Here is a 15,989-nt window from a genome sequence, read left to right as displayed (position 1 = left end):
TTTATGGGTAAGGGACTCATAATGCTTAAGTCACCTAAATAATTATGGTTTATATAAAATGGTTTTTTAAAAGAGGAATGAGGTTTCAAGAATAAGCTTATCTAATCACTCCCTTCCTTCCATGAGATACTTTATATAAAGTATTGTTGAAGTGCTTACGTAGAAACGTCATCTCATGGGCCTCTTTAGGTCAAAGATAATCCCTTGAATTCCCCTTGCAACAACCAGGCAGCCTGATCACATCCAAGTGCAGAGGTATAACCCCTACTCACAGACATTAATTCAGATTAGGCATAACTGCTTACCTTGGTAGGTAAGAGCTGAAAGTCCCACTCATGGAGACAGAAAATATGCTGAGAACCTGCTCCTCAGGGTGGAGTGAGGAGCAGAATAAAGCGAGGGAATCTGCAGGTGGATGGCCAAGAACTGCACCAGCCACACAAGCCGCAAGAGCACCTACAAGGACTGAGAGAGATTACAAGAAACATTTGAATCTGGGGAGTGCAAGAGGTAGAATAATTGATAAGGGGGAAAGATGACTGAGCAGATGGGCTGGTCATATAGAAAAAAGAAAATTAAATCAGACTAAACAGAACATACCCTTTTCACCTCAACAGTGAGAGGGAAAGTCACCCAGCCTTACTCACTTCCTTTTTTAACGAGAATTTCTGAATTAGTCAGTCATGCCTGAAGATTAAACACTACAAATCTGCTTTCAAGAGTGATTGTGCTACTACCCCAAGTATTTTTAATTATGACACCTCACATGACATTTACAGTGGATATTTAAGCAGTGTTTTATGTATGAAAACACTGGGTTTTAGTATGTGTATTAATATACAAGCATTGTAATGGTGGGCCTGAAATTCTACTGGGCTTCATACCTTAAAAACACAAAGGAAAAAGACAACAGTCTATGTCTCCAACAATCTGCAGTTTAGGTACAGCAATAATCACCAGTCAAATTTAAAATGACGGGCTTAAAAGCAGATGATGACAATACTGGTAATTTGTTTGTCCTGCTTTGAGCGGCACCATGGCAAAGAAAAAGTCTTTTAAGAAGGATCTGATGGTGAATTTAAAAAGGAGATGCTCAGCAATCCCCTGCAGTGAGGGACAACACAGAAGGAGCTAGCAGGGGCTTTTCTTGCAGCGCACACAGTGAAGGCTAGCATCATGGACTTTGAAACGGGAACTCACTTCAACACTCAATGAGCAACTAATAGTGGGGATAGGGTAGTGTGAATGGCTTTGTAAAGAGTACACAGATCACAATTCTTTTCAACAGAGAGGGGAAAACCAGCAATATACATGAAATGGTCAAAGCAGGGACACTGTCAAAGCAGAAAGACAGAAAAATTATCTTAGCAGTTTTACTTTGGACATGTTTCACATACTGAAGCCACTAAAAAGCCAAAGATTACTTCAGGTGAGGCGGTCATGGATGAATTTCATATGTAAAGGTGAAAAAAAGAAATGCGTATCTTCAATGCAAAACTTAGGACTTAGCCAGAATATTATCTTGTTAGAAAAATCATAGTGCCACAGATAATGGGGCTCAAAGACTGGAAACACAGAGGTTTTATCCCCAGGGACTACAGAGGCGAAAAGACCTTTGAGAAAAAGGTCATGACTCATCCAGTAGCTCAAGAGGTGAGCCCAAGATTACAGTTTGAACTGAAGATTTTTGGGATGCAGCAACAAGGAGGCAAGAGTACGATTTGCATTCATGGACCAAAAGAGAAAAAACAAAGAGAAAGAAGAGAGTTTTCAGAAGCTCCCTTACACTTAGAAATTATTTTTTTATCGCAAAAACTAAGTTTGAATCTATTTTTAAAGGTAACTGTGTTTTCCATTGTCCTGGAGGAGGTTCTGCCTCTCACAAAATTAAGCCTGATAGAATTGACTTTGTGCTGCATATTCCACCCAGTTTGCTCCCACTGAGACTTGTGGTGAAGTCTGTGACACTGTGCTGTAGTCCCGTTTCACTGATGCCAGTCTGAGGGAGGACAGCCAGCTCGACCACCAAACAGCAGCAGTACCACAATCCATAGCTGAAAGGAACGTGATTCTGTTGAGTCTTAGATCCCGCTGCTCACACCTTGCGTTTCCTCATATAGCTTGATGGCATCCAATGTGACAGATACTTGACAAAAACACTTAGAACAGAAAAGCTGTGAGGTTACCAAATCCTGACATGATGGTATTACAAAGAAACAGGGTAATTAAAAAAGGGAAAAACAACTGGATCTTCTCAAAGAGCTCATAATATTCAGAGTCTGGAAAGCAGACAAGCTTTAGCTACCAGAAAGAAAATCTCTTCGAAGTATATACTGCCCTCCTGTGTACAACTCGGTATTAAATCCAACAGCTGCAACCTACTTCAAAATTTGAAAATAATGTGGTACTGTGGTGTCCCAGATAATGTAGGAACAGTGGTAAAATCCTGGCAATAGGGAACAAATTGGAGAGACCAGGGCTGTCATCAATGAGAAACTAATCACAGACATGGGCTTTCATCCATCTTTTAGGAAGGTTATGCTGGATCCCTAGCACCAGAAGCCATGAGAGCTGCAGAACTCCTTCTCTCTCATAGGCAAAAGGCAAACCACTCCCAAGCTGCCTCTGAACTCCACCACAACCACAGATTATGTACAAACGACTAACTGCTTTAACTAAAAGTAGTATCTTACAATTCAAGCTTCTAACAAACAGTGTGCGTTTGGCACACTTCTGCTTAAATACTTACCTGCGCAGACAGAATTTTTTTTTATTACTCTTGATAGCTTCCTCAACAGTTCTGTTTCTTCAGAAAAGAAAAAAAAAAGATTTTAACTATATTAAAAGAACTTCAGTGTGAAAAATCACCTGCTTATTTCTGCTAAACAATGCTATGCTGTGCAGAGATCCTACATCACTAGTTTACATCACTTTTCAGCATAATGAAAGTTTTACTCACCACTAAATACTTCCCTTCTACTTTTTACTTTAGCTTGCCCTTCTCAGAAAAGCAGGTCCTCAAGCAACTGCAGAGAAAAACTGAGAGCAAATATACAGCCACAGTGAAAGGCACACACTCTCTGTTTCCCATTACAAGTCGTATTTGCACTTGTACCTGGTCTAAACATTAAATTGCTGAAGTCTCTTAAGATCTTTGAGATTGATTTGAAAAATATTTGTCTTCTAGGCATACCATGGCTTCCTACCACAATTTTAAAAAATAACTTTTCAGGTAACTCAGTTGCTATTTGCAATAATCCAACATAACCTTTATAGAAGCTAAGTAAAAACTTCAGAAGTTAAGTAAATGTGAGTAGCTAAATTCTGACAATATTTACATTGCACACTGAAGAAGAGCATTATTGCTGAAATAGATTCTTTATTTCCTGAAACATTCCAAAACAGCAGTATACACAGTTGTAATCAAATATTAAGTCATATGCCATTATAAGAAAGCATTGATTAGTGCAACTGGATTTTGTAAAAGATCTATCAAAAAGATTTATTCACATTAAAACTCATTTTCCATAAGCAACTGTTAATAAAACATTACAATTTTATTCTTTGTAATAAAGTACTGAAAATCAACAGTAGTTTTAGAGATTACTGTACCTTGTAAGTGCAATGTGATTTATGCTGCCATTTTAAATACAAAACACTATGACAATAAATTAACGATTCAACAAATGGTGACAGACCAACAAAACCATGCTGACCCAGCTGGATGGTAACTTCCAGTGAATGCTACCTTTTTTGTTGTTGTTGTTGTGCTTCTGCAACATAAATATACTGCTTTGTATTGCCAATGGTAAGATTTTGTAAGATATGTTCCTAGAGCTAAAAAAGTACATTACCCCAAAAATATTATTTATGGCACAGAAAAAGTTAAATTATCTCTCTGTAGTTCAAGGTTCAGGCAAGTTTAAATGAACTTAAGTATACAAAATAAAATGTACTGAAAACACTAGAAAAAAATTCAAGCACATACATATGTACCCCAAAATTCAAAATAAAATGCGTGATGCTTTTACACTGAATAAATTATCGCAGAACTTCAATACGGCAAAGCTGCCCAAAAGCAAAATCTCCCAGTTCTTTCAAGAAAATATTCTTGTATTTTGCACATATATAATACCTTCTTCAGTTCCAAATGCCAACACTGCCATTGTTAGTCTGATAACAATGCAGCTGTTTCAGGTAACCAATTAAGTGCAATATTTAGTGTTTGGTAAGATGTTCATTTTTAAAAAATGACATGGCATTGTAGATGGTTACAGATTAAGATCCTGGGGAAAATAATACTCTATGACCCTCCTTTTCCAAATCACTGTTACCCAGCCAGCTGGGTAATGAAATCCACATTATGTGTCTTCCACTGCTGAGGGGCATCCTTCATCAATAGCAACCGTCTCTCCAGTTTCCATCCCGTATCGTGCTCAGTGACGACAGCGGCTTTGGAGGCTGAAGAAAACTGTATTAACCAAATGACAGGGGGAAAAAGAAAGGAAAATGAGGTCATATTTCTTGTGAGAGATCAAGGTGAAAAGCATCATTTACTTCTGCAGTGATAATGGTTTTGGGGCTTGCTTAAACACACTCCTCTGGTGTATTTCTGGCTACATATTGATGCACATATAGAGATCTATAGTGAAATTAAGGCCACTTAAGAAGAGCATGAAAAATTTGTAAAAACAATTTGAGTGAGTAATTGTAATCATGAATGAGATGCCTCTAAATGGCAAGATTTGGTTTTTCAGGGCTAAAGACAATAAAAACATATTTTTGTCACTATGGGCACCAGAGAGCTAATTGGAAACACTTCCCAAGAAGCTATTGTGCTTAGCATGCTCATGAAAAACCAGCAGTTTATAAAAATACTGTGCAAGCTGCAAAGAATTTTATTGGCTGAAGAATGGCACCGAGTTTTGCTCCAGACCCTCTTTTACCTGTCACAAGACATGTGACGATGTGTTTCCAGAGCCACCAGTTCCAGCACTGCAACTCCTGACAGGAACTCACCATCCCCTGGGTCCCCACCTTCACACCTGGGCTGATCTCTCACACCTCAGTGAGGACTTCCAAAACACTTCCTGACCGACCATCTTCCAAACCTTCCAGGTACTACTGAGGCAACTATTTCAAGCAAAACTAAAAAGGGAAAACAACTATCTGACTTGATCTAACTACCAACTTACTAGTAATATAGCAGGCTCTGTATCTAATTTGCCACAACCATAATATTTTCACACCCCAATCTGGCTGAAAAAAGTGTGTTTCAATTTTATGAAACAATTGCACATAAAAACAGACCTCAAGCCTTGTTTTCACACTACTCTGCTTTTGTTTTACGTTACTGATGCATCCTCTTCCTTCCAAACACTCCTGTAAAAAGGCAGAGGCGTCTTGTAAAGCAGGCAGTCGGTAAGTCAGTCATCAGAGCAGCTTCAACTCTCTGCTACAACTGCTTTTTTAGTAGCAAAAACACTGCACTTAAGTAAAAACAGTTAGTTAAAGTTAAATTCAACCAAGCTGCTTTTGTGCAGCTCCACTTTGGTGCAGCATCATTTCTCTTTGATATAAATCCAGTTACTTGAGACTAAGAACATACTCTGCCTCTGCTGTTTTCTGCAACTGATGCTTTTGTTTCCAGAGAAAAAAGAAGAAAGTATGTTTAATAATCTTAAAAAAAAAAAACAAAGCAAACAAACAGCCCACAAGAAACAGAGAGGGGGAAAAAAACCCAAAAAACCTAGCTAACTTGAAAATAATTGAAATAATTCTAAGAATACTTCTATGTATCCAGAGGTGAATCTCTGCTACAGGGCACTGACAGAACAACATGCCAGTGATGAAAACCATTTCAAACAAGTACAAGCTGTTGTATGACATCAGGTTGTTTGAGATAACAGGGTTTTGGAGGGGCTGCAGTGCATTTCTACTTTTCCATCACCAACTGGCTACAGTACAAGGCAGCAGGAATAAGCAAGCCCTGGCTCCACAGGTATGCTTACATTCCTGCTACACTTGTGCCTGGTATCTGGCATGATCCAGACCTTGAGATGCTGACTGGCTTTCTGGCTTTAGCTGGAACCTGTCTCATCACTGTGGCCTTACCTGGAAACTGTTTGCTGACCCTGATCACCATAAACACTGCTCTATGCTGGGCACTGCAGGCCAGCCCTGCTGTCCCTGCTCACCCTGTCCTAAGGGCAGCTGCCCCCACTGCCCTTCACACTACATAAGGTTAAAACACGGAGAACTGGAAGGTGGAGTCTGCAAGGAGTCCCGAGATTGGAGTCAGAATGGGCTGAGAGTTGTGTGGATCCTCTTTGCTCAAAAGGAGCAAAGAAAAAAAATAAAAAAACCCCACATGGTGCTGTCTGACATCTAAGGATAAGAAGAGATGGATAACACCATCAGAATTTCTTTACACTGCTTGAACTTCTCATGGTAAGGAAAAAAAGAGTTAATATTTAGCCAAGTTATTTCTCTCAGCTATTATGACCTTATATTACAAATTATTAAAAGCACTTCCTTATCCAGTGTTTTATTCTGTGCAGTAAATATTTTAGTTCCCTAATGCAACCCCAATATCACATGTCTAAAAACCAATTTTAAGTATCTAAAGTACCAGTAATTTGGCTACTTAACAGTCTGGCAAAAGGCAGGAAGACAGATTTTCTGTGAGTGTCCACTTCTCCCTGAACACCTGATTTACTTAAAAAAACAAAAGACGTTCTATTTTTAATCAAGTCACAACTACAAGTTTGGAAGTAGCTAGACTCTTAAACTGATAATCAGAAATACTATTTATTAGACAATACCACTGAAAAAGCCTGACAACTGAATTCCTTCCAAGAAAAGTCTGTATGAACTGAAACCACCTCGATTTTTCCAAATGAATCAATAAAACTGAACGAGGGTGTTAAAGAACTGTAGGCTTCAGCCCACCTGTGCTTTTTGAGTCTTACGAACTCTGCATTGCCACAGTGCAAAGACCATCCATCTTCAGTGAACTCTGATCTGGCTCTATGGCAACACAGGATGCTGCTAAGGCACATCTGAAGGAAAGGAGACAGGAGCACAGACTTCCTGGATTATAAATAGCATGGTTACTGATTTGAATCAGCTTCTAATAAAAACAGTGTTGAGAGTACAGTGTCTCACTCTCCCACAGAAACCTCTTAATTCTGTTTTTCTTTAATATTGTCTGTTGTATGAGAAGTTACAAAATAGCAAGGGACTGGTCTTCATGACCCAGAAAGGCTTCCTCACATGTTGCTATGAAAGATTTAAGAGCTCTGCAGAAGAACATGAAGTAGGGAAAGGAAAAAGAAAAAAGGAAAGAAAACCCTCAACTATAAAGAAGTCTAACTGAAAGAACTTCCAGCTGAGAGCAAAGAAGGTTATAATAGAAATCTCATAGTACAGTCTTCTTCAAAGAAAGAACCTGACGGCTCTTTATCAAAGTTTCACCGCAGTTGGTCAAAATCTGTTGTCAGTCACATCAGTGTAATCCCCAAGTAACTCAACAAAAGACAGAATGTGAACAATTGAACTTATTCTGGATGTAGCCAGTAGGTAGTGAAAAGTACAAAAATGACGAGAGCTAAAGAGTGACAGTTCATCCAACAGAAAATGAGGTGGTCACACAGCAGGCCCTCACAAGAGGAGGGATGTGTGCAATGGAAGAATTAGTTGGAGAAGTAAACACAAGTTGAGAGAAGTTTTTCCTTGAGAAGACTTGATTACAGAACATGCAGCTAAGAATTTAACTCCCAGCTATGATAAGGTGATTAAAACACAATCTCTTCCATCAAGCGTATTTTATTGCTTGACCTAAAAAAAAAAATAATTTGAAGATGAATTTGTTTCTCACTTGTTTTGCATGCAAAAATTTGCATTTGCTTAACAGTACAGCTTATTGTAACTATGTGATGTTCCAGGATTCCCTGTGTGCCTACTCTCTCCCAGCTGCAATTGAAAAGATGCTGCTTCAACCCAAGCCTGTACTATCCAGGACATTTCCTTCTTCACAACGCTGTAATGGCAGAACTTGCATTTTTACAGACTACTGTCATTTACAACAACAGGGATGCACCTCTTTCAAAATGAGCACTCTAAAATTAGCTCATGCTGTGACACTGAAATAGCAGCAGGCACAAGTCTGGGAGAAGGTAAGCCACATCAGTTAATGATATGAGGTTTGTGTTTGTTTGGATTTCTTACTCACAGGGGCCAATCCATTCCTATTTACATGTGACTACACACAATCCATTATCAGAGTTTCCTAGGGGCTACCAGCATGCGTTATCCGTCACTATTGCTGGCGAGCAATCTTCACCCATTCAGTGACTCAGCACTGGGAGACAGAGACTTATGTTTTATAGTTCTATATTCAGGAGGTAAAAAAGTTCCATAATTTAAGCCTAAGAGACTGAGGCCTGTTTAACTCTCACCTTCGAACTGGCTGTGCCATTTTACTTCTGGGAATGCCACTGCCATTGACCGCCAGTGATGGTCTTGGAAGAGCGCTGCGCCCCACAACGCCTTGGCCAGCAGTCTTGTTCGGCATTGGGATCCCAGTGTTGGAATACAGCTGCGAGCTGCTGGACACCGGGATACTGCTACTGTTACTGCTCCCTTGTACGGTTGGGCTTACGTAGGCAGTAGCTTTGAGAGGCTGTCTGACAGACACTGGAAAATGTCCCACACTGTGAACTCGGTGCTGAAGCTGTCCTGGTGATGGAACTGTGAAGAGTGGTAGAAAATGAAGCAACAAGGTCAATATGCAACAAATAAGACCAGGCAGTAATGCTTATTTCTAGATCGATCTGAGTAAGGATAAACACATCATTATACAGTTTACTTGCTGATTACAAACTGCTGAAAAACCTCTTGAATCCAATACTGTACCCAGTAACATTGCACTGAACTAAAATATCCTGTTACATCCCCATCCTGAAAAAAAATCCCAATCTATATATATCTTTCTTTCTCCCCTCAAAGAGACTAAATTAGCCATTAGCCCACGAAATCCACCTACGCACTTAGAGCTTTAAACAAGAGAAACTGATGAATGTATAAATTATCACTGTTAGGTGATTGCGATTTTTGTGAGGTGGCTTGCAACAATCCCATCTTGTTCAAACAACATTCCATTAAAGCATTATTAAGCATCAAAGAAGCTTAAGCTTTATACATAGAAACAATAAAAAGGCTATAAAAGGTCTTGAATGTAACAGCATATTCCACAGCTGATGTTATGTAAACTATCATTTTAAATCAATGCTATGAGCTCCAGAAGCTTTATATATAAATTTTCTACCCAATCCTGCCCTCTGGTGTGCATCTGGCAGGAATCACTTTCCTAGGCCACATACCAAAAGCAAACTGTCAAAAGCCTGAAGCATATAAACTAAGACACTAGATTTAGAGCAATCCTTTCTCAATTCTTTGAAAAGAAAACATCTTTAAACCATTTAAAGACACAGAAAAATTGCAGAGGAGTGATTAAATTAAACTATACTGCCAATATATTGTTATAGAACTCTTATTATAACATAGCTCCTAAAAACACTGCAGCACAACCACTTACTATAAATGTTCTTATAAGAAGTATTCCAGAAAAATGGAAATTTATACACACATATATGTAAGAGCATGAACACATAAATAAATATGTATTTCGAAAATAATGAACAAAATTAAACTTTCAATGCACAACCATGAAAATCCATGGGAACCTGAACTATTTCCATTCTCATATTCAAGCAGGAAAAAATACAACAAAATGACCCATAAGTCAAGAATATTTTCCAGAAAAGAAGCAATTTAATTATTTTGAAGACATTTGTAACTTCTGCTCAAATTTGAAAGGAAACATTCACAGGCTACATTTTTTCCAACTTCTCCCTCCAAAATCTCACAGAAAATGGAGAGCATAAGTTAAATCACTTCTTCTCAAACTATTTATTTTTTCCTCTTTGCTTCTGCCTATGTCCAGTGAAAATCACTTTTCCCATTTCCACTTCAGAACCTCAACCCCTGTGCTAGAAAAGATGGGTCTGTATCTTGATCTATCTTGCCCACATTCTACATTAATATTTCTTCCACTAGATCAATGCTCCTTTCATTCCCTCATCATGAAGTCACCTAAATTATACCAATTACAGAGCAATTTTAATTCCCCAAATCAATAAATATATTATACTTGAGAATATAACCCTTTCTTTATTGCATTTCCTTCAGAAGTGGTTCAACTTCAGTAAAAGAGCGGTCATATATTTTAAGATAGTGTTTACACAGTATACTGTACAACCTGTATTGTATAAATTACCAAGAAAAGCAGTTTCCAATTGTAGTATCAAAACTAAAAATGTGAGTTTACATGAATTAACCGCATTTTAGGTGTTTCTATAATAGTAGTATTTATTATTACTATTATTATTATTATTTCAGTTTTAGTGCTGGCACAAGATAAATGGGCTAAGGAAAAAAAAGTGAAGAAACCTTCAATAACAAGAGTGGCAGAATTTGCTTTCCAAAACAGAAACTTTGAAAATCCCGAGTTACAATAAACTCTGGTGCGAAAGAAGAGTTTGCTTTTAATTTTTCATAGAACAAAGGATCAGCGACCAGGATGTGTATTCTACCACTTTATCGATCCCTTGCGCTCAGCCGAAGAACACAGGTACTTACTGCACGACTGCATCCTTGAAATCCCATTACTGGCTCCATGTAAATTGGAGTCAAAGCTCTGACTATTCCTCACAGTGACAGGAGAACCAGCAAAGCCAGCAGTACTGCTAATGGTGGGGGTGCTTGGCATCCGAGCAAGGTTAGGCATGCTTCTGCGGAGTTTGTCTGGAGCAAAAGAGAACAACGTCCAGAGTCAGGTCGGAATTTCCAACAAACACAAACAGCCTCAGTGTCATTTCTGTAGAAAATGAGAATTATAACACACTATTTCAACAGAAAGAGAGGTTTTGCTCTACCAGAGAATATGAATATGTTCTTGACAGCCTTCAAATTGAACCATTATGACTATTCTAACAGCATGATTATTCACAAGTGATTTTAAAGACACCAATAGGCAGTATATGTGCAGAACTGCAAGGATTTAAACAATAAATAATGATGAGTTTCACACTGATATGTAAGTAGGTCAGGTGAACCATGCCCTAAATGTGGCTGTTTCTTTGCAGTGAATACAAAAGCAAGTCAGCACTGGCAGTCAGACACAGCTGTTTGCTCTGTGGATGTCTAAAGACAGGTGAGAAATCCATCCTAAGTGACTGAAGTCTTGCTTTCAGGTGCCAGTCAGGTGCTAAATAAATCCATTCGGAACCTAGCCTTGTTATAGCATGTTAAGTTTCCACAGGCAGCCAAATGCAAAAACAGCAGTCTTCATGCTGTTCAGTGGCTTGGAGCCCTGGGTTGATATAAGAATTTTCAAATCTGGTGTTTCTCCCTCCTACCTCACTTGTGGTACCTGATTTGGTAGGCATTTTCAGAGCAGGTTTTCCTGTAGGGCTTTTCACAAAAAGAAAACTGCACATGTTCCAAATGTTTTTGGGGCAGGTACAACAGCTAATGAAAGTGTCTAAGAGGTCAGAAGATGTCTGCAATCCCACTCACACCGGCTGACTTGAAGAGAGAAACTGAAACCTTCCTGACATCTCAAGGTGGCTTCCCAACCACACCACCATGAGCTAATCTAAGGGAAAACTCTTCTGGTCTCTTCTGCCATCACCCAAAGGGAGAAGACTCAGTTTTGTACAGTCAGAAGGGACTGGGAAAAAGGCACAGACTGCAGGACCTGGTCCTATGACATGACACACTTCAGTAAAGCACCGCTGTGGGAAAACCATGGGTATTTATTTAATTGTCATCGACAACATCAGTGTTGTCACAAACAAGGTCTGCCTCTCAGCCAGGTTCAGAAGCACAAGTGCTGTGCCCTGCCGAGGTGGGCCATGTCCTCCTGCAGCACAGCCAGCACAGAGGTCACCAGCTCCTGTTCCTGACACAGGTTCCAATGGCTGGCAGGTTCTCACACTGCAACAGAAAGCAGGGGTGTGCCTGTCTTGTATGAGCAGCTACAACTGCTCTCTCCCACAGAGAGCAGGGCATTTCCAGACTGGTGTTTTGGTTTTATGCATAGGAACAACACAGCTCACTGCTTGGAACTGCTCTGGCAGAGGTCAAGCTCCTGGGTCATACAGGGCAAGTTCAGTTCACAGGAACAGCAGATTTATTTAGAAATCTCTGTTGATCAGTCCACGTAAATATACAACCTATTTAGCACCATCATTAGCTCCTCTAATCCTTAAAGCTGCTAACAAGTGAAAAGTAATAAGATGTGACAGTACAGTTCTATCTATACAAGTTATTAGGAGTCACTGACAGTAACTTTAATATATGTGATGCCTATGTAACTCCAGCAACCTGTGTAACAGAAAGGCTGTGTGTCCAGCAGGAAAAGCAAAAGTAAGGTTTGAATCCCTGGAAACTAGAGTACAGTCAAGTCCTAATAAAGAACTACTGTACGGACAATCTTTCACCAAACCAGTCAGAATTGTGCTTCAGTGACTAATTACTGACAGTGGCAGACTGAAACTGTCAATGGTACAGCAACAAACATTAGCAAGGGAATTACCAGTGTGGTACACCCAGGCAGTAAGTATTCTTATCAGGGATGTAACAATGATAAACCAGTTAGCAGGCCTCCAAAACAGTCCTGGGGATGCAAACAATAGCACCCACACAGCTACTGTATGTATCTATTTTGAAAATATTCAAGAATTTTGCAAACTGAAGAGGGAACTGTCACTTCATGATGCAATCCTTGGGAAAGAGTGACACAAAGTAATGAATATGGGATGGCTGTAGCTGCAGTTAGTTCTGTTGTCCTAGCCTACGCTTCCAAAGTCCTAGGTCCTGAAATTCTAATTCAACGTTACAGAACTTGGCAAAAAAATGTTTGAGGAGCAGAATGGCAGTAGGGAAGATAGCACTGCATAAAATAGCTTTTTAAGTATTATGTTGTATAGCAGAATTCTTTGGACTCTACATGCTTTTCCACTCAGGGCCTGCATCAGCCACCCCAGGCATTATTTGTGCCTTGAACTGTCCAGCAGATGCAGCTACAATAGCAGAAAAACAGGTACAGAAGTAGCTTGGATTTCCTCCATGTCTTGGGTGGCCACGTCTTTTGCCTCTTGTTCATTAGTCCCTTCTTGTTCCAGCAGCTTGCTCTGCTGCTGATTCATTCAGTCCTCAGGCAGCAGATTCCTGCTGCACCTGCAAATTCTCATCCATCAAGCAGCTGTGTTACTTCTTTGATGGGTCCTTGTGTCTGCTGAGATAAATAGTCCTGAAAAGCAATGAAAATAGTGGGTCAGTTGTGTGTTCGGGGAAAACCCAGAAGTATTCGCCTTGGTGGCATTTTGCAGCTTTCATCTCCTTGGATGATGCGTCCTCTTTCATCTCTTTCTTGAAGTTTGTTCTGTCACGTGCTTCCCTCCTAAGAACAGTGGAAATAGTCTTACAGACGATTTGTTTGTAAATGAAATGATGGCTCTTGTGAGCTTAATACAGGGAAGCAGAAGGTGGGAATTCTGTGATTTTAATATTATTTCAGGCCACTGAGATGTGACTAGATATGAACTTGCTGGAAATATGAGAACAAAAATATTTTTCCAAGCTGCTTTTCTTTCCAGACCCCTTTCCTCTCCTAAGACTGATGAGAAAATTAACAGAGAGAAGTAGAGATGTACTCTCAGCTGAGAATTAATTTGCTCAAATAGTCCTGTATGTGATGAGCACTGGAATTTGCTACAGTTTCTGCTACTTCTTCTGCACTAATCTGGTTCAGTGGCAAACCTAAAAAAAAAATAAAAATCACTGGTTGCTTGCAGTTTGTGTTTTTAGAAAGATGTGGGTATTAAGGGACTTCAAAAGACCTACACCTGTTCAAGAAGTGACTCAAGGTGGCTCTTGGTGCTGTGGTCTAGTTGGCAAGGTGGTCATCAGTCAACAACTGGAGTTGATGGTCTCCAACAGCATCCATAGTTATTACTGTGACCCACTACTGAGTCAGAACTATACTTTAGGCTGAAAAAAATTACAGCGTTTAAGTAGAATGCAGCCGTATAAAGCACCACAGGCATAGCTTCACCTCTCCCAGCCTTCTTTGAGATAAAATATAATGACCTACAGAAATTGCATTGTTGAGGTATTTGTATGCATGAAGAAAATTCAAGGATAGGTCATGGGGAGCTAATAATCAGTTCCTGGTTCCTACCACCGTCTAAGAATAATTCACGCAAATGCACACGTGCTTGTCATTTCATGAGCTTTCTTTAGGCAGCATACATTGCCCTTTCACATATCGGAAGTAGAACTGCCTACTGCATGTTTTACAGTTTCCCCCCATATGTGGCATCCATGCTCATGCATCCATGCATCCACTGCCTCTACAGCACAAGAGAAGCTGGGAATTGTGAAATACAGGATCCCATACTCTCAATTGAAAATATACATGAAAAGGCCACCCCTCAGCACACATCATATTCACTTATGGCTCTACAGGTCAAAAGGCAGGAAAAAAGTGTCCCTTCTTTGTCATACAGTCCACAGAATCACCGTGAAGACAACAGTTTGCCTCTCACTCAGCTGCTTCAGCTCTGATTTTTTGCCAGAAGTTCTTCTCCCAATGCTATTTCTTCTCTGAAGTCAGCTTGGGGTCAGTGGCCCAGCTTCTTTCTGGCAGGACACCAGAACAGGCAGCACCTGCTTTCTGTGTTCTGATCCCCACACTGCTGCTGGCCATGCCTGTTCCACTGCTGCTTTTTTTTTCCCTTCCCTGACCTAATACTATCACTGGCCAAAGATTAATTCCATGTAGCATGCAAACAGACCTTGTCCTCGGAGCAAAGCTGCCCCAGAAGAGGTGCGCTCTTGGTGGGCTACCAGATGGGGACTTCTGTAGCAATCCTTGGTCAGTATCATCTTCTATCTGCCAAAATGCCTCATCCAATGAGGTCCTCCTTACAAGGAGGGCTTAAGTTGACTCTACAGTGAAGTCTTTTAAAATACATTTATTCCTTCACAGTTATTCTCTGCAAGTGTTGTCAATGTTTTATTTGAACAAAAGGACTCACAAACCTTACCTACAGCACAGAAGTGTGATACAGGGAATCAGAATTATTAGTGTCTCACAGCAATCTGTATCACTGTTTGAGCTACATTAGCAGTTTCTCACACATATTTAAATCCTTCACACAAATCCTGCAAATTAAATTCTGCCTTATCTGTATTGTAAGCACAAACGGGTCAGGGTAAAACCATAAGGAGAAAACTCATGTTTCTCGATTTTAAATACTATGTTCTATATTATGTAGACATTCAGAGTGTGGTCTGAAATATGTAGCAAACTTCTAGACCCTATTACAGCTTCACTTTATGGGATTAATTCTCCTCCTCATCTCTGAAGACCTGAGATGAGTACCTGCATTATATTTGTCACAGGTACAATATTTGTGACATCCCAAATACACCAGGGTCTTTTTAATGGTCTGTAGAATCACAAGCTGATACAAGAGAGACATCAGTGTGTAAAAACACAAATACAGATTGAAGCAAGTTCTTCAGTGAAGTGAGTGATGCCATTCTCAATAATGTCAATACCTATTTTATTCAGAATTATTACTTCATCTCATCCTGGCTTCACATGCTTATGTCTCCCACCACAGGTAGTGAGAACCAATAAAAGATTTTTCCACTGCCTTCCATGAGTTCATCCACTGATTGCTGTCCTCAATATAATCCAAAGGTGGCAAAGTAAGAGTATTTTACTCCTTTTCTGTAATAAAATCTGCAACCCTTTCCTAGAGAGAATTCTTCCTTTCTTACCGAGCAGGAGAGGTTATGAGCTGAAAACACTTTGTAAGTCTGTGCTGAACCTTTATCAAAACACAATGTAC

General features: G+C 39.7%; 1 protein-coding gene across 2 annotated transcripts in view; it reads right to left on the bottom strand.

The window, feature by feature from the left end:
- Positions 1–3,365: 3,365 nt before the first annotated feature.
- The window catches only part of SLAIN1 (SLAIN motif family member 1), a 50,696-nt gene continuing 38,072 nt past the window's right edge, over positions 3,366–15,989 (bottom strand). For both annotated transcript variants that reach the window (XM_066313421.1, XM_066313423.1), the window contains 3 exons: positions 10,702–10,866; positions 8,460–8,751; positions 3,366–4,471 (listed from right to left, as the gene is read on the bottom strand). In XM_066313421.1, coding sequence (XP_066169518.1) covers positions 4,396–4,471; positions 8,460–8,751; positions 10,702–10,866 — 533 coding nt within the window. In that variant the 3' untranslated portion in view covers positions 3,366–4,395. The remainder of the gene's footprint in view (positions 4,472–8,459; positions 8,752–10,701; positions 10,867–15,989) is intronic.

The sequence above is a fragment of the Sylvia atricapilla genome, chromosome 2 (assembly GCF_009819655.1).
Source record: "Sylvia atricapilla isolate bSylAtr1 chromosome 2, bSylAtr1.pri, whole genome shotgun sequence".
Lineage (NCBI taxonomy): Eukaryota > Metazoa > Chordata > Aves > Passeriformes > Sylviidae > Sylvia > Sylvia atricapilla.
Note: the sequence above shows the minus strand (reverse complement) of the source record. Positions and strands in the feature narration are given on the sequence as shown.